We start from the raw sequence: 19678 nt of genomic DNA on the forward strand, positions 1-19678 counted from the left end.
AAAAGGATCTGCATATAGAAAAGCAGCCCCTCAGTGATCTGAAGATGGCACAATAGAATTGCCATTGTCTATAATGTGTGCACTAATTTTTGTTTCTGCCCTGGTATCCTTTGCGATGGCACAGGTGTTTTGAGCATGGTAAAACCTCTGTAGCCCCACCTCCTTTGAATAGCCCCACCCATTCCTTGGCCATGTGTGGCCAAAGCTGCCTTAGCTTGTGTGTGTGGAAGGAAGGAAGGAAGGAAGGAAGGAAGGAAGGAAGGAAGGAAGGAAGTTACATATAGATAATGCAAAGCGGCTTCATAATGTACGTTCTAATTACTAATACCAAACTCAGGCACTGAGTTATTAGCAGCTTTGCATAGCCAAAATGAGGCTTCTGGAACACAAAAGGGAGAATAGCAGCATGTTCGAGGGAACCCAACTGTTTGCAGCCCAGTGTATACTGAGCATACTTAGTAACCACAGAATGCTGAATTGTGGGGGTAATGGAAAACAGGGGGAATGAGATGGAATGGAGTATCCCGAAGGTGGGTGTGCGGTTGGTTGGATGACTGGCTGGAGCAGAGAAATGGGACCATGCCACACTGTGACATCTTGTTGCTGCGTCTTCACTTGTCATTTGAAACTGGAACCACAATAATCACTAGCATTATCTGCAGTTTCCCCCCCTTTTTTTGGCTATGGCAGAGAGGCTATTGGATTTGGAGGAGACAGGGCAGTACAGCAGCAATCAAAAGGAAAGAGGGGGGGAATGAGGGGTTATTTTGGCTGTGGCTATAAGCACTCTTACTTGAAATCAATGGGAGTTACTTTCAAGTCAGCTTGGCTCTGGGCTCTTGGTCTTTCAGTGTTACAACAGAGGAGATCAGCTGATGCGGAGAGCCTAGAACCAGTTGTGGCTAACATTAAGATTTGCAAGTAATTAACAACAACAACGCACGTAGTGTATGGATTTATAGAGGCGCCAACATCTATTTACGGTCCTATATGTGTCTCTTTCCCATTATTAACTAGTTTACAGCACCGTTATAAAAAATGGGAGTGGGCAGAAACTTCACACGTCAAAGTTACCCCTGAAGCAACATTTCCTTCATTCTTTTCCCACTCCCCCCCCCCACTTTTTCTTCACAATATGCAGACTCTAAAGCTGGTTCATTTATAAATTCTTTGTGCTTTTTAGTTCTAATTGACACAAGCGGGACCTGCACTTCGGCAAAACGTTGCAGTATTTTCTCATCCCCTGACAAGGGCCTTCCTCTGAGATACTGTAAGCTTTGAGGGTCCCTATGTGCCACCTCTGGCTTCTCATCAGATCGTATAAATCTTTCGCCTGTGTGCCGCCTCACAGCAACACCCCCAGTCCCCATATTTCCCTGTCTTTCTTTTCCAGCGGAGGCAACGTCTTGTTCACAGATGACAACAAAATGACAGGAATAAAACCAGTTACAAAAATACAGCTACCTGTAGTCAAAATTCATAGCAAAACAGCTCCATTAAAACATCCGTAATTGAAATATATAATAAACACTCCCATTAAAACCGCATCGTGGTTAAATTAGTTATACCACGTGAGGCCATTGGCCCGTTTAGCTCAGTACTGTTTACCCTGACAGCAGCTCTCCCAAGGCTTTCAGGCAAAGAGCCTTTCACAGCTCTTCCTTGACATGCTGGGCATCAAACCCAAGACGTTCTGCATGCCAAGCAGGTGCTCAACCCTTGAGGTACAGCATCTTTTATGATCTTAAAAGATCTGTGTCCCTTAAGAAGCAATGTCAAAAAAGACTCGAGGTTTACAGCCCATTCCCTCCCTGCAAGAAGACAGATTTTGAAGCCTCTACTCTTTCCTCAACAGGACAGGCACTGACCGTACCGTAAGCTCACTTGACACTCATTTTAATGACCCAGGGAGAATCGGCTGGGAGCCAACTTCCCTCTTTTCCCACAGCCCCGCCATTCTCTAATCCCGATCTTTCCTCGTTCTGGCAACCCATTCATGTCCCCCGGTATTCCCACACACATTACGTCGCCCTGAATTCCGGACGTCCCCAGACGGCGGACAAATCCCCTGTCCCCCAAGGAGGCAGGGTGGGGAGGCTCCTCGCGGCTGTATTCTTTCGGTTATAGATTTCACTTAACGGTGATAAAATATGGCTGTTTGGCAAAACAGCTGCTGCCGAGATGTAAATCATCTTCTCCCACCTGCCAAAAAGATCTCGGCCAACTTAATTGTCAAGGCAGCTTCAAATAAGTTGCATTAACGTCAAGGCGGCTTGATGGTTACGACTCCCTAGGCCAGGGGAGAAGCGCTGTGCTTTCGAGGGCGGCCTGCCCAGCACTGCCCGAGGAGGCGGTTTGTCACTGCGGCTTAGCTTGGCTCCTGCGTCTCCTAAAGTGGACAGTTTCTTTAAACTTTGCGGCGGGCAGTGTATCATTGGCGGTGGCACTTGTCAAGGGGTGAGACGGCTCTGGAGCTGTCAGGTTTACTTGAAGCTGTTTCGCCATGCTCCTTTGTCACTGCCAGCTGGAAGACACAAGCAGCTAGTTTGAACGGGAGCAGAGGAAGCTGCCATATACCAGACACCTTGGTCCATCTAGGTCAGCACTGTCTACTCTGACTGGCAGCAGCTCCCTAAGATTTCAGACTGGGAGTCTCCGAGAATTCAGTCAGAGGATGTTCCCAGCTGGACCTGAAGATGCCAGGGATTGAACCAGATACGTTCTGCATGCAAAGCAGCAGTGGTAGACCTACATTTTGGGGGGCTCTGTAGCTTGAACTGTCATAGGGGCCCCTTCACAACCGGAAATGAGTTCTGGGTATGACCTGTTATCTTCTTCAATGGGGTTGTTCCATGACAAATCACCACACCTTTAAAACACATGTGCTACTGACTTTGGGATTGTTGAAATACATACAACAAAATCATCAATTTGAGCCGTATGACTCAAATTGGGTCTACTAGACTCCAAAAAAATTAAGCAATGTGGCATAAAGTAACTCATACATCTTTTTGGCTTAGTTATTTAACTTAACATGCTGCAATTATTTTCTGCCTTATGCACATCACAATTGCAATTTTACTTCGTACTTGGTGACCAGGACCTAATATTTGTAGTTTGTATTGGTTCATGCTATTCTTGAAGTTATATTATATTTGAAAAGTTAACAGACATATTTTGTCCACCTAGCTCAGTACTGCACTGCCTATCCTGATTGACAGTGGCTCTCCAGGGTTTCGGACAGGGAGTTTCTCCCAATCCCTGAGGCCAGGGATCGAACCTGGGACCTTCTGCATGCAAAACAGGTGCTCTACCACTGAGCTGCAGTCCCTTCCCTCTTTGTCTGCTTGTGATGTCCAAACCAAATCTAAGTATTAGTTAATTTTTAAGTGTTAAAAGTGCTGGGCTTTACACTTAACCTGGAAATTAGTCTGTTTGGCCAGCATCTCCCATTAAAAGGATCAGGTAGCAGGTGATGGGAAAGCCTCTTATCTGCTTAGGTGTGTGGCATCTCTGTAACACTCAAAGTTGTCAGCTCCCTTTAACCATAGTACCTATACTGAACTGCAGGGATGAGGAGCAATATATCTTTGGACACCAGATGCCAAAAACTTGCAGTGACAAAGATCTGTTGCTTTCATGTCCTGCTTGTGGACTTTTCACAAGAATCTGCTTGGCCAAAGTTGGAAGCAGGGTCCTGCAGGAGACGGTCCATAGTTCTGATACAGTGGGCACTGCTTGTGTTTTCATGGAGAAGGCAAGAACACTTCTGAATACCAGTTGTGGAAATGGCAGGAGGGAAGAGTCCTCTTGTTCTTGGGTCCTGCTTGTGGGTTTCCCAAAGGCCTCTGGTTCACCGCTGTGAAAACAGGATGCTGGACTAGGTGGGCCATTGGCCTGATCCAGCAGGCTTTCCTTATGGTTTCTTACGCACCGTTCCCAAGATGTCTCACACCTAGGCTCAGCCTGAGCTACAGAACTTTGCCATGCGTCTTCTGAACATTATCTTGACCCTCTCTCATTCCTTTCCCCTTTCTCTTTTTTACACAGTGGTTCCTCTGGGAAGTCCAGGACCGATCACACGGCATGAATCTTACGACAGCTTAGCATCCGACCACAGTGGGCAAGAAGATGAAGAGTGGCTTTCTCAGGTATAGATGTTGCAGGTGGTGTGCATGGTCCCAGGGCAAGGGCAAGGGGCCTGTGGCCCTCCAGTCGCTGTCAGATTTCATTTCCCATCAGCCCCAGCCACATAGGTAAAAGTCAGAGACGATGGGAGTTGGAGTCCAGCAACCTCAGGAGGGCCACAGGTTTCCCACCCTTTCTTTAGGTTGGCTACATTGCTGGGATGTTTGTGTGATTAAAGTTGAGCCCAGATTGGACCTGTCTGTCGGGTCCTCAGTGAAGTTTGATATCAGATGGGTGCCCATTGGAGGAACACCCACCATGTTGCTTTTTGCCACACAATCACAGAATGCCCTCTGCATTGCAGAGCTGGTGGATCAGGATCTTTGGGTGGAGCTCTAGGGGATTTGGACGAGAACCACAAGTAGTGTGTATCCTGCAGAAAAGTGTGCATAATAATGCATATATTTCTGAAAATAACGTTGAAAATGACACTGTTTTAGGAGACATTTCCTTGCAAAAAATGTGCGTATTAGGCCAGCTTGCATACAATCATGTGTACATTAGAATAAATTCGTGCAAATGAATTTTCATGAGGAATATCTCAAACTAATGCGGAAATGTGAGGAACTGAAGACTGGAAAAATCAGAAATTGACAGGTTTGCCCATCCCTAGGCTGTGTTGATTTAACTACAGGTATCCAACACCTAGGAGCTAATAGCAACAGAGTGAAAATCCCCAAGCAAAGGTTCAAAGTAGCAAAACGGAGCCCACGTGCCTGGTTGTACTCCAGTGGGTCCTGTTCATTGCTTTCTGGTGACTGCCAGTGTTTGCCACTTTTCAGACATTCACCAAATTCCTCAAGCATGCATGCGAGTGCTGATGGCCAACAAATTCCGGACACCCACTGGAACATGACTTATATTGTAAAGCAAAAACACACAAACACAAAAACCCAGCAGAAGTCTTTTGGGGCTGCTCAAGGGGTAATCAGGAGTACTTTGGTTATTTTTGTTAAGAGCGATCTCGGAGCACAAAAGGCGCGCACGATCCCTGAGCCAGCCACTTTAGATTAGAAGCCCTGCCGTGCGTGTGTCTTTTTCCAGACGAAAGTGTTGCCATTCGCAGTAACAGCATGCAGTGAAGAAACCCTGCCCTGCGCTTCCACTTCTCAATTAGAAGAGTGGGTAATGCGTGCTGTCATTGGGAAGTACATACAATATGTTTGTCCTGCGCTCGGCGGGGGAGTGAATGGGAACATCTGGCTTGTACCCTTGGTGAAATTGCAGAGGCATCTGTTTACCTCTCGGGCTCTGCGGCGCTGATGGTTTCGAGCTTAAAATATACAGAATGCTTTAGTCGTGGCCTAATTTACATAGCGGCGCAAACGAGCTGCCTACATCAGGCAGATAGCCTGAGCTACCCCCACAAGAAGGGGAAATGCAGATTGAGAACGGAGCAGCCTGTGTGCTCATCTTCCTAGGCTGGGAAAGAATCGCCCAACAGCAAGACTGTGATAAAGGCGGGGGGGGGGGATACTTGTTATAACAATCACAAGTCACCTGGAGCACTGAAATTTGAGCATCAGTAGAGACAATGCAGCAGCCCTGGAACCGTATCTCTACAAATACGAAGCCAGCGTTGTGGGGAATGAAAATGACTTTGGAAGGCCACATTCTGTGTCGATTTAGATTTGGGGGCCTCGTCTTTCTGCCTCCCCCAAGCAAAGCATCTTTATTCTTCTATGATGTTGGAACCTCTAGTCTTCAGAAGATTCCTTTTACTTTTTTTGCGTGCAAGATTGTTAAACCCTTTTTTTTGCTCTCCACTTCACTTTGGTCTCCGAATCTGATGTTGCTGCTTTTCTGTCATGGGGTTGTTTTTGTGTGACAGTGGCATTATTTTAACTTCACTTTATAATTTATTTCTTTATTGAACAATTTCTCTGTTTTTAATGCTGCCCTTCATCATTGATTCTGTGGCAGTTTGTTTCCAACAGTCCAGAACGTAATAAAATACCGTTGATGCTGTAAAGCTCAAAAAAACCCCAGTAAAGTAATAAAGCAGTAGTGCTTATAAATACCTTTAAAAGACATGGAGAATTAAATAAATAAATAAAGCTTCACCTGGCCTCTGAAGTAAAGGCAATTCCCCATTTATGTGAAGGTTACCTTCTGAGGCACTGCGTGTTTAAGTAAAATCATGGATATTGGGAACACAATTGAAAAAGCCTGCAAACACCCTCTAAACCTCCTTGCTTAAACTCCAGCTCTCCACAGGCCTCAAAGATTGGTGCAAGGGCTCCTGGGATTGCACTTGCAAAGGTTCATGGGATTGGCAGGTGCAGCTTTCGCACCATTTTTGCTGTTTTGCATTCTTTCAGGGCTGCTTTTGCCCCTCTTTGTGCCACTTCCGGGTTCACGGTGGTGCATGCAGTCGTGGTTGTGCGTCCCTTGAACACATGTAATTGAGGAGTTGCCTCTATAACAAAATTGTCTCTAGGCAGGTTTCCCTAAGGAAGGACTTCCACAGATGGGGTGGATCAGCATAAAATGCCCCCCTCCCTGGGCAGGGGTATGTTGGAGAGAGTTTGGGCAGATGACTGCTGCATGTGGTCAAGTTCATAGGAGAGCAAGTAATCCCTTTAGGGCAGCCTCCCTGAACTTCTGATTGGGCATTGCCCACAGCGAGCTTCACTGATCGTTGCAGTGTATCCTTAATAATTATTATTATATGACTCTAAGATTATTGTATGATCTGAGAAGGTTGTATAATCTTAGAAGGGGACGCTGTTGTCAGGGGCATGGCTGTGGCTGTCTTGAAGTGACCATTCACTTCTGAATTTGACACTAGACTATTGAGGGGAGTGGGGTGTTTTCCTTTTTAGATGAAAGCAGATGATGGAACTAGATGGTATGTCAGATGCAAGGCAGCTGCTGAAAACAGCACCCCCCTGTTCTCCCTGAGTACATAGAGGGTCCACTGAGCTCCTTTGGCTGTTGCATCACAAGACTATGTCAGACTGCTAAGCAATCTGCCCTGCAGGAGCACTCAACACAGGGCTGCCATTTTATTGCAATTCTTTTCAGAGATCTGAACCCAGCAATTCAGTTATTGCATGGAGCAGGTGGGGGATATAGACAGAACCTCCTGATAAAGAGGTTACAGGACTTAGTTGCCTCACAGCCATTAAGCACTGCCTTAACCCTGTTTGGATTCTCCCCTTCTAGGTTGAAATTGTGACTCACACCGGACCTCACCGGCGCCTCTGGATGGGCCCGCAGTTCCAGTTCAAGACCATCCACCCCTCAGGCCAAACCACAGTCATCTCCTCCAGCTCTTCAGTGCTTCAGTCGCACGGCCCTAACGATACCCCACAGCCTCTCCTGGACTTTGATACGGATGACCTGGATCTCAACAGTCTCAGGTGAGAGAGAGAAAGAGAGACGAAAACACTATTCATTTTGCATTTCCTTGGTTGTTATCCCTCTGGCCATACACAACCAGCTGCTGACTGACAAAAGTGATTCTTTCGCATAAAATGTGGGCCGAATCCCATCAAGCCAGTCTGCTGAGGGCTGTGTTGGCAATGGGTCTTGTAACTGGCCCCAATTGCCGAGTGAGGGGCAAAGTCCCCTCCATCTGGGCACAGCAGCTGAGCACAGTTGCTCAGTCACTTCCATGCAGTGGTGGCTCATGTTCCATAACAATCATAATCAAAATAAAAATAACACTTTTATTTATATGCCACCCATCTGACTGTGTTGCCACAGCCACTCTGGGCGGCTCCCAACAAAATGTTAAAAACACTATAAAACATCAACCATTAAAAACTTCCCTGTGCAGGATTGCCTTCTCGTATCTTCTAAAAGTCATATAATTGTTTATCTGTTTGACATCTGATGGGAGGGTGTTCCACAGGGTGGGTGCCACAGCCAAGACGGCCCTCTGCCTGGTTCCCAGTAACTTCACTTCTCACAATGAGGGAACCGGCAGAAGGCGCTCATAGCTGGACCTCAGTGTCCGGGCTGAACAATGAGGGCAGGGATGTTCCTTCAGGTCTACTAGTAAGATGCAGGGAGCCCAACAATGGAGCCAGAGCCAATGATTGGCTGAGCCAGAGCCAATGACAGGAAGAGGCAACTAATTCTAGTTTTACCCCATGATCTTTTCTGATGTGTTCTATAAGGGGCAACAATGAGACTGAGGAAACTGACGGTCAGTGCCACCTGCTTGACTGGTTCTAAGTAAGGGGGCAGGCAGATGGCGGCTGGCTGAGGGCAGACTGAGCTTGGTGGGGCCCTGCGCCATTTTCCCTGAATGGACCAGCCTCCGCTGCTCTGATACTCAAGCTGAACCGAGGAATGCCTTGAATAACCTTCTCGTGTATAAAACACGTAGTTTTTCATTATTTTGTTATTACCGGGCACAGCTAAATCATATGGTAGAAATATGCTCCTTTGCCAGCAGCGATAACATCCCGGGATAACAAAGCAGAAGCGAATGCCGGTTCACGGCTTCTGTTCTTTCTTAGAGTGACTCATAACCTGAGTGGAGGAGAACATCGCTTATTTAACCTCGCTTGTACTCTCTGGATTTCTCTACCCCATTCTAATGCATTTGGATTGATATGGATATATAAAATCGTAAAAGCAGGGGAGGCAGATCTGTTGAGAGGGTGCTGAAGGCAGACTTGGGCAGGAGCAGGAGGCGGACAGTTCAACTGAGCCGCTAGCACAATCCAGTGGGAACATCTCCTGCACAAAACAGAGAAAGGTTTCCCCCCCCCCCCAATAATACTAGGACTCTGGGGCACCCAAGGAAGCTAGGTGGGATCAAGCCAGCCCCTTTTCGCATAGCATGTAGGAATTAGTTCCCATTAAGAGGCAGTGATGGCTACCAACGTGGATGATCTTAGAAGAGGATTAGACTAATTCATCGAGGACAAGGCTACCAGCCATGATGGCTATGTTCTACCCCCACTGTCGGACAGTATGCCTCTGAATGCCAGTGGCCGGGAATCACAAGTGGGGAGAGTGCCGTTGCACTCAGTTCCTATGTTCAGGCTTCCCGTTAAGGTATCTGGTTGGCCACTAAGAACAGGCTGCTGGATTAGAATGGCCACTGGCCTGATCCTGTAGATGCTTCTTACGTTCTTATATTCCAGAGAATGGGAACTACACCAGAATAGGAGCCAGGCAGTTTCAATGCATTTTGGAAAAGCTTTTACAGAAGGACTTCCTAATGGATTGTTCCGCAGGATAATTAATCTGTGAATGGTGCCCTATTTCTTTCTTTGTTACATTCATACCCCACCTTCCCTCCCCTTTCAAGCCCTCCCCTTTCTCCTCACAACAACCCTGTGAGGTAGCTGAAGATGAGAGACAGAGACAGACAGAGAATGAATGAATGAATGAATGATGTCCAGGCTCATCCAATTAACTTTGTGACCTCCCCAGTCCTAGTTCCTCAAGGGCTGAGGAATCTGATGCCCTCCCAAGGTTGTTGAACTCCAATTCACTTCTGCTCCAGCCAGCATGGCCTGGGGTCAGAGATTACGAGGGCTATACTCCAACAACACTTGGAGGGCCACAGGTTCCCCACCCCTGCTCTAACCACAGCACCACAGTGGCTCTCCATAGGGTGTTCCTGTCCTGAGCATGAAAGCATCTTGAGCCTTCCCAGGTTGTACAAGCAGGCTTTCTGAGGAAAAGGTGCCTCTGTGTATGAGCCAAGCTCTGCTGAGACACCACAGCTGTCTTCTGGGGTTACACAGTCCAGCTCTTTCTGGTAATGGGTGCAACCACAGTCAACCAGCACTTCTCTCTTTCTGACTTGATGCACTTTTCTGACTTGCTACCCTTTCTGCATTGCTATCCTTTTTTCCTCAACGAACCGGCATTTACATCTAGCCACCTGTTGCACTTTGCATTGCAGGATCCAGCCTGTTCGCTCTGAACCTGTTAGCATGCCAGGGTCGTCACGTCCAACTTCTGATCGCCGAGGAATTTCTACAGCGGCCGATGCTACCTCAGGTAGGGAACGTTCCTATGAATGGACATGCATGGTCTTCTCAAGGGTGCCTGTTATCAGTTGTGCGCTGAATTACTGCTCCTCAACCTTTCGTGGCTGTAGAGTGAACTTGGAAGAGTTGTTTCCCGCCCTCCGGGTGATAGTCTTGTGAAAGACAAGAAGCTTTGCTTTCACTGATGAATGAAGGTGTATGGTAGTTCAGGGAGGAAGGTGAGACTGAGGGAGATGCTAGGAGCCATGTTTGTGACCATGTGACTGGAGGACAGCGCCCAATTGGTGGGCAGGACTCTCTGGGACGTCTTGACGGAATGTAGGAGCTGTGGCCGCCACCACAACTTTCAGGGCAGAATTAGCTGGGTCTGTTTCCCCCCTTCCTGGGTCAGGAGTAGTTGTCATATTTTGGAAGCAGAATGAAAGCGGGGGTGGTTGTGATCAGTCAGCCAGGTCCTGATCAACACCTGATTGACTTAAATACAGAGCTTGGTTGGAAAAGAGCAATGTCATCTCCTTACGTCTTATTTCATTTGATCTCTAAAGCAGAGGTGGCTGATCAGATGATGTTAGACTGCTGCTCCCATTGTCCCTGAATATTGGCCATGCTGGCTGGGCATGATGGGTGTTGTAGTTCAGCAGCATCTGGAGGGCTACACATTAGGCACCCATGCTATAAAGTTACTTCTACAAGATATGGAGAACGGATGGAATAGACAACATCTTTGCCTCTGCTTTTTGTGTGTGTGTGTTTCCCCCTATCATTCTGAGACAGTGTCTCTCCAGCCATCCATTCCTATTGTGCATTCACGATGATTTGTGCTTGTGGCAGTTTCGGGGTGGTTATATGCCGTCTCACCTTCAGTGTTGTTTGCACCTGCAAACGTTTCAAGGCAGACATCCTGTTCCGTTTCCAATCGGTGCATGACCTGTCACTTCCTGCTGAAATCCTGCAACTTTTTATACTGAAAATGCTTGGGGGTGTTGTTGTTTCTGGGGTGTCCTGCTTTTGTTGCAATAGGACAATAACATTGAGGCAGCATCGCGGAAAAAATAAAGCAGAGTGATGTGTGGATGGTCCAGGATAAATCCACTGCTCATGTACTATTAATGTCTTAATGGCATGCTGCAGAATACACCCCCAAACAAACCACCAGTCTGGAGGGGCCCTTAGCCAGAAACCAGTTGTTAACAATTTGAGCACAATGCCTATAGTTGTATGAAGCAGAGAAAAGATAATGTGCATTTAAAACTGAGCTGTTGACCTCCTCCCATAGTAAATGCTGTGTTCTGTTCCCTCCCCCTTTTAATTTCTTAACCTGATCCTAGCAACTCTTCCGTGGCTCAGTGCTTTGGTTGCTCTTAATGTCTTCCATAGTGTTATAAGCAAGATGCTCTCTGCCTGAATTTGGTCCCACTCTGCCCGGGTTCAGTGCATGAGAGAGCTTGTGGGGTAGCTCAGCCCCGGACCAGCTTCCGTGATTCGTGGCCGCGCCTTTACCATATTCGTCCAGAGAGAAGGACAGCACAGCCTTACATTTTAATTCAGCTGTATAGCTTTCGAAGGGTTCAGCACCGCCGGATTTTCTCCAGCAAAATCTCTCACAAGTGGAGTTATTAAACACACAGCATTAGCAAAAACACTTGGGGCTTGAGGAGGATTTTAATCTTTAGTGATTCGGAAATCCCTGGAGACTGCTGATTGGATTGAGGTTTAAACTGTCAAAGGAAACTGAAACACATAGAGAAAATTGATTTGTGAAAGTTGTTTAAAGGGGAGTGGAGGGGGGGCTCCCAATCCCCCCTCCTCTCCTCTCTCTCTCTCTCCTTTCTATAGAAGCAAAGTTTTAATCCAGGCATCACACAAGCTGCCAAGTGTATTTATTGAAATGTTTTAATAATTACTTTTTAGTCTAGTGTTTTGAATCGTGAATGGCCTAACCGTCTGGGCAGCTGCTCTAAGCCGGCAGCTCATGGGATAAGGTGCGAGTTACACAATGGACATTGGTGTCGTTGTAGTTCAGGGAGGAGGGACACCAGGCCCAGAGTCTGAATGCAGCCTCCCAGGATTTGGCCCTCAAGGCTCCCTCCAGGCCACACTCTTCACTGCCCCTTCTTGACAACCTTCTTCGGTGAGAACATAAGAAGAGCTCTGCAGCTGGATCAGGCCAAAGGGGGCCCATCTAGCCCAGCATCCTGTCCTCACAGTGACCAGCCCGGTGGCCCCATGGGAAGCCCACAAGCAGAACCCGGGCACAAGAGCCATCTCTGCTACTGTGGTTTCTTGCTACTGCCATTCAGTCCTTTACCGCCACCGCCAGTTGCAATTTTCAAATGATTTATGTGCAGAAATGCCACTATTCCCTTGAGGATCTCTTGCACCACTTTCAAGCCTAACTGGCTTCCCTTATTGTTGGAATATGCTTCATTTTAAGGTGCCTGAATTCCCCACCCCTAAAAAAACAAAACAAACCAACATAGGATGAAATTTGACATCCAAGACCCATGCTGCAAAGCTGGATCTGCACATGCAACAGAAGGAAGGGAAAACTCACCAAGAACCAGAGGTGTACCTTGGCTCTCTTACGCCCTTGGCAGGAGCTGTATTGACAGCATCCCTTGCACCCTTGGCAGTCACCAGCTCCCTCCATCTTTCTTCACAATATTTGCGCCCCACCCCCAGACTGCGTCATTGGCAGGCGCCAACTGGGCTGACTCTTAGGTATGTCCCTGCCAAGAACCCTTTGGTATAATCTTCTGATGTAGAGCTGGGGCACCGGTGGCCTTCTGGATATGGTTGGACTCCGACACCCAGCCAGCATTGCCAGTGGTCATGGATGATGGGAGTTGGAATCCAATGACATCTGGAAGGCCAGTGCTCCAAGAAGTAACATTCCCTTCTGTGTGGGAGAGATGGCAGAACACCTCTATTCAGAAGAGGCAGTTCCCTCTGAGTTAGGACAATGTTCTTCGGAGCAGTGGGTTCAATACCTGCGGTCCTCCAGCCCCAGCCAGCATGACCAGTGCTCAGGGATGGCGGAAGCTGGAGTCCAGCCATGTCCGGAAGGCCACACATTCCCCAGTTTTTTGAAATACAAGGAACTGAAATAATTGCATGATGTGCCTCTGTTTAGCTTGCATTCCCCCTTCCTCAGTTCAATGTCATGTCTAGGGGGTTTTTTTGGGGGTGGGGTGGCCAAGATGTCATGGGAGAAGAGTTCTTCCTCATCCTCTCTGTTGCAGATGATCATTCACTCACCCAAAGCACTGTGGGTCAGGGGTAGAACATCTGCTTTGCTTGCAGAATGACCCAGTTTCAATCCCCACATCTCCAGGACCCGTGCTTGAAACCCTGGAGAGTCGCTGCCAGTCAATAGGGCCTGACTCAGTATAAGGCAGCTTCCTATGGTTCCCCCCACCAACCCTTGATGCTTACTAAAAGGCAGCAAATTGGTCAAGCAGAGCTTTGAATAGAAGCTTCTTGATTGCAAATGGCATTCCTCCACTGTGTAACGCCGTGTTCTACTGTAAATATTCCAACTTCCTGCTGAGATTGCCAAAATGGCACTGTGTTCTTCGCAATGACCAATTTATTGGAAAATGCGTTGTGTCCCCCTCCACACACGCTTCTTTATTCTATTTGTACAGGTTTGTAGAGGGTTAATAGGTCATAAATTTTTACTACCCATCCCAAACCAGGAAGTGATTCTTCTCTTATGGCCCGTTGCGTCCTGAGTCTCTTGCGCTCTTCTAAAGATGCTTATCTGGCTCTTTGATTGCCTGTTGCTTGGAGATACGGCTCCAGTGGCGCCTTCCCTTATCAAGGCCCATCGCTTGGTCTTCCCATCAGAAAGTTGCAAGTGTGTGTTTTTCATCTTTAATTGATCTTACAGCACATTTTATAGCCTTCGCTTTCCCCTCTCTCCCCCCTCCCACCAGCATGGAGGACAGTTCTTTCCTTTGTGTGAGATGTGATGGTGGCATAACTGATTCCAGGGGGATAGTTAAGAGGTTTTTTTTAATTAAAAAAATTAAAAAGGAGCTGCTGAATTATGAATATGGATATACATGTAGAGCAGCCCCTGCACTGGAACACTGAAGGGGAATTGGACAAATGAGCCAAGGCAATGCTTCACAAACATCTGGCAGCGCTCTTGCATCCTGGCCCCAAACCTTAAACATTTTTATTTTCAAAGTATGTAAGATGAAACACAACCCGCCTGCAGAGGAACCCCTTTCCCAGAAGGTCACTGTTCTGGGCATAGGAGCTGGTTCCAGGTCTGAAATGGACTTATCAGCCCCACCCCAGCTATGTCAAGGACTTGACTATTGCTTACCCAATCATGGGCAGGAGTGGATAGCTGGATCCTGGAGCTGCCATTTAAATTTCCCATGATGCCTTACAGCAGAGCTTTCCAAACTGTGTGCTGGGACACATTAGTGTGTCGGCTGCAGTGTAGGTGTATCGCGTGAACTCTCCCTGCACTACTCCCAGGGCTGGAAAGGGGTTAGATTAACCTCTGGTTTGCCAGTAAAACTGAATGACTGTGTCGTGAAATGATGCATGTCTAAAATGTGTGTCACTGACATGAAAAGTTTGGAAAGCTCTGCCTTACAGTGACACTACATAGAGAGTATTAGGGGAAATTAACATTGTGGCTTCTAGAGCCTGCCGCTTTCTTTAAAAACAGGAGAGGGGAACCAGGCAGGGCACATACCGGCAGCGCTACCCAACTAGGTTTCACTCAGAGTTGACCTGTTGAAGTTAATGGACCTAACTTATCCATGCTCATTAAATTCAGCGGGTCTACTGTGCATCAAACCTTGTTGAATGGCACTCTGTTGCCCCAGCAGCTGGGCAGGTGTGACTTGAAACAAGCAGAAGCAGAGCAAGAAATGAAGTAGTGCATGGGTGGGGGAACCTCAGCCACAGGGGGTGAATGCGGCCCTCCAAGTCTCTCTATCTGGCCCTCAGGGCACCCTCCAGGCCACGTACCCTTCCCAGCCATGCCTCCTCTCAGAGGTGAAGAGAGGTTGTTCCTCTCAAATCCTGCCTGTGGGCTTCCCATAGGCAACTGGTTGGCCATTCTGAAAATAGGGTGCTGGACTCCCTTTTGGCCTGATCCAGAAGGGCTCTTCTAGGCTGACAAATACCTATATTGATTGTACCTGTCAAGCCTGGTGCCTGTCTTTGCCACAGGATCTGACTCCAACATAGGTAGGAGATGGCCAAATGGGCCTGAGACAAGGAGAAGTGACCACAGATAGGCTGGAGGTCATATGTGGGATCAGGCAGGGCAGGGCAAGGCACAGCCACAAAGCCTGCTTGGCTCCTCCATGTGAGAAGTCACTCAGCCTGAAGAACTGGCTTGGCTGGAAAGTTTGTCTAGAAACCTGTCACCCCTCGATTGGTTTTTGATCTCTTGTTTTGCACACAAAAGGTCCCAGGTTCAGTTCCTAGGCTCTGCAGGTCAGGTTTCTCCTGCCTGAGACCATGTAGACACTGATTCTACTAGAGTGGAATGGTCTGACTCTGCTTCCTGTGCCCTTTAGCCACAGAGCCTAGTCTGGTTTGCTGAGGGACCAGAGTGCCAATAGCACAGCGGGGTAAGATGCTGGAGACCCTGGTTCAAAATACAAATATACACATCAGTACCTCTAATAATTTCAAGGTTAACCCAGCCTTGCATCTTTGATGCTCAGATTTATGAATGCCAATTGCTGGAAACCACAGGAAAGGAAAACGCTTTTGTTCTTGGGTTCGGCTTGTGGGCTTCTCACAGGCATCCAGGTGGCTAGTGTGAGAACAGGACTTTGGACTGGGTGGGCCTTCTTACGTACTCATGCATGGATTCCACCATTAGATAGAATACAAGGTGGGCTATGCACACACACATACACATGTCTTTGAAGGGGTGTGCCACGTGTCACCTGCCTTGTTGCATTGTGAAATCTAGCTGTGCAAACAGTCCCGTCTGTCAAGTCTGTATAAACAAACACTGCGCTAGTAAAAGCACTCAACTGGCGGGCTGGTGACAGCCTTCAAAGGGCTCAGCATTCGGCATCTTGCTATTTAAAGGCCTAGCCTCACGGGCAGAATTTCAGAAATGATGGGAGCTGCCAGGCACTGCAGTCTTGCATTATGATAATATTGACATTGCAGCTGGAGTTGGGGCAGGTGGTGGTGGTGGTGAGAGGGAGAATGGCTCTTGCAAAATGTTTAAGCTAGTGACATCAACCTGTTTGGCCCACATCGCTGATTCAGAACATGTGGATGGTTTAACTGCCTCTGGAGACCGAGGCTACAGCAAGAGACTCCTAAAGGTTTTTGTGTGGTGTCTAGAGAGCAGGGGTTGCAAACCCATTGACCTCCAGATGTTGGGACTCCAGCTCCCATCAGCCCCATCCAGCGTAGCCAAAGGTCAGGGGTGATGGGAATTGTAGTCTAGCAACGTCTGCCAGGTCCTGGGCAGTAGCAGGGTTTGTGCAGCTGGGTGGCAGAGGATTCTGGGAAGTATAAGGGGACCCACTTGGGTGTGCCTCACAGGGAGTCTGTGCAGACCCAACACTCTGCACATCCCAAGGGACAGTTGGTACTATTCAGACAGCCTGTCTTTCAGGCCAGCTTGACTGCTGTTATCAGTGTTCTTACTGGAAAACTCCCAAGGAGCCACAGGGTACCCTAGAACACAGCTGAGCAGCCAGTAAGAAGGTAAGAAAAGCCCTGCTGGATCAGGCAAGTGGCCTATATTGTTTCCAGCAACTGTTATTCAGAGACATACAGCCTCCAAGAGTGGAGGAAGATCATATCCATCATGGATGCTAGCTATTGATAACCTTATCCTTCATGAATTTGTCCAATCCTTTTTTTAAGTCTTCCAAGTTGGTGGCCCCTCTCGTAGGAAGAAATTCCATACTTTGTGCATCATGAGAAGAAATCCTTCTATTCTGAATAACACCAAAATATTCATATAGATTAATTCTCTGTCACTCTCTGTCACTCTCTGTCACTCTCTGTCACTCTCTGTCACTGTCTGTCTGTCTGTCTGTCTGTCTGTCTGTCTCTCTCTCTCTCTCTCTCTCTCTCTCTCTCACACACACACACACACACACACACACACACACACACAGAAGAGATAGTTGGCCAAAATGATGGCCCAAGATATGGGGGGGGGGGATAAAATGCTGCTTAGGATTTTGTCCTCCTGAAACACAGTGGCAGCTCTGAAGTTGTGTGTATGCGTAGGAGGAGCCTTGGCTTTCCTAGGGTCATGAGGCAGGGCTCAATTTGTGGACGAGTCAGCAGCTCGGCGCCACGGCTGTCCCCTGCTTGGCTCGAAATGTTGTTATGGCCCTGGATAAGTGACAGAAACGATAGCATCAAAAATGTACACTAGTAAAATCTTGTTAAGGAAACGCCACCGTTGGGGGGGCAAGGGGTGGGTGAAGGAAATAGCCCTTGGAGGTGATCACAAAGCAAGAAAATTGGTACTGCGGGAAGCAGAGTGTTCCGATGCATTTGGGGGCTTCAGGATAATAAATTAAATTCTGCCACTTAATGTGGTGATCGCAAAGCAACCCCAAACCGTGCGCGGGTAATGGAAATGCGCGCAAAGATTATGCAGAGCATTTCTGTATCCTTAAGGAGGTAAATGTGAGCTGTTGTTGGAGGGGAGGTCGCCTGCATAAAATCAGGGAGGGGTGGTGGCCTTTTGAGGGGGGATGCAGCTTTAAATGGAAGATTAATGTACATCAGGGGAAGTATATCCCCCGGAGGAAGGAGAGGCACGGAAATTCCAGATGCTGCTCCAGATTGACAAAGACAAAATGCCAGGTTTCCAAATTTAGGATTTTACCAAAAAAAAAGCACAGTGCCTAGCTCTTAGCAGTCCTGATAGGAGAGAGAGAAAGAGAGAAAGACAGAGAGAGGATTTGTGTGCGAGAGAGAGGAGATCATGGGAGTCACTGCAGTTGTATGTATGTTCTGTTAAGTTCACAGTAATTATGTTGTTGTTGTTGTTGTTGTTGTAAATGTTTCTATAATGCCTTAGAGCAGTGGCTCCAGGGAATCCTTTCTACACTGATCTATGGCTGAGGAATTATTCTGCCTTTGTTTCACAGCACTGTGCTGCAAAGGGCTTTGGGAAGTGTCCCAGGGTGCACACTCCATTCACAGAGGGTGGTTGGCTAGCCGGCTGAGCCACCCTCTTGAGCTGTTCTGCATGGGCCTGCCCTACAACCAGCCCAGGACCCTCTTCTTGCAGGAGGAGGTCAGTAATAGAGGGCAAACTGTCTTTCACTGATGTTCCTCCTCCCTTACTGACCTGCGCACATTGAGGGAGCCGCTGAGGATTGAGCCACTGAGGATGTGAGGGGTAGGAGAATCTGGCAATCTCATTTTCTTGCATTTTCCCACTCTTTAGTTCAGTCCCCCACATTTCCACATCAGCTGGTGAGGTTGACTAACAAAACAGAAATGTTAAATTATTATAGCAAAACATTTCTTCTTCCGCCTTCATCAGTTGCTCTGATAAAAAGGATGTTTCCAAAATTTATTTATTGTATTTATTAAATTTATATATCACCCTTCACGTGAAGATCTCAGGGCAGTTGACAAGATGAAAACACAGAATAAAAGCACAAATAAATAGTTAGAGCAAAAACAAACCGATAACACCCCCCTCCCACAAACACATTTAAGAGAAGCTGAAGGGGAACATTTTCACTTGGCTTAGGCGTCAGACGAACCTCCCTGGGGATTGTCAAACAGCTTTTAGGATCGGATGAGCTGATGGGAGTTGTAGTCCAGAACATCTGGAGGCCCCATGTTGTTGAAGGCTGAAATAATAGTTTGCCTGCAGCTGCCTAGTACAATGGAACCTCGTGTTACGGATGGGATGCATTCCGGAGGCCCATCCATAACACGGAACTGACGCAAGCTGAAGTGCCGCGTCTGCACATGCGCATGGCACGATTTAGCGCTTCTGTGCATGTGCGAGCGGCGAAATCCGGAAGTAACCCGTTCCAGTACTAGTGGGCTGCTGTGGGACATAACACGAAAACATGTAACCTGAAGCAGACGCAACATGAGGTATGACTGCAAATTCCTATGCTATCTGCATGGGATTGTGGGCACACGCACAGCCAAACAGCTGCCATGGCCACTCACATTAAGGAAGTGGGTATGATAATGAGCTCGATTTGCACACTTTATTCTCGTTGTAAGATTAGAACTCCTTTGGGATCAAATCTGGAATGGAAAAGTGAACAGAGAATCAACAAGTCATACATTAGCACAGCCCTCCAGACATCGTGGACTCCTCTCATCATCCCTGACCATTGGCCACACTGGCTGGGGCTGATGGGAGTTGGAGTCCAAAAGCATCAGGACATGGCCAGCTTGGAGAAGGCTGCACTAGAAGAATTCAATGTGAGGTTAGGCTGAGGCATACATAGCCAAAAGGCAAGGCAAAATCATTGGGCTAAGCAGCAGGCCAATATTAGTTCCCAGAAAGGCAACCCAGGTGG

General features: G+C 47.6%; 1 protein-coding gene across 7 annotated transcripts in view; it reads left to right on the plus strand.

The window, feature by feature from the left end:
* The window catches only part of BCAS3 (BCAS3 microtubule associated cell migration factor), a 470437-nt gene that overhangs the window by 229891 nt on the left and 220868 nt on the right, over positions 1–19678 (plus strand). For all 7 annotated transcript variants that reach the window (XM_081172929.1, XM_081172926.1, XM_081172924.1 and 4 more), the window contains 3 exons: positions 4051–4151; positions 7357–7553; positions 10064–10161. In XM_081172929.1, the coding sequence (XP_081029055.1) occupies positions 4051–4151; positions 7357–7553; positions 10064–10161 (396 nt within the window). The remainder of the gene's footprint in view (positions 1–4050; positions 4152–7356; positions 7554–10063; positions 10162–19678) is intronic.

The sequence above is a fragment of the Podarcis bocagei genome (assembly GCF_964188305.1).
Source record: "Podarcis bocagei genome assembly, chromosome: 15".
NCBI lineage: Eukaryota > Metazoa > Chordata > Lepidosauria > Squamata > Lacertidae > Podarcis > Podarcis bocagei.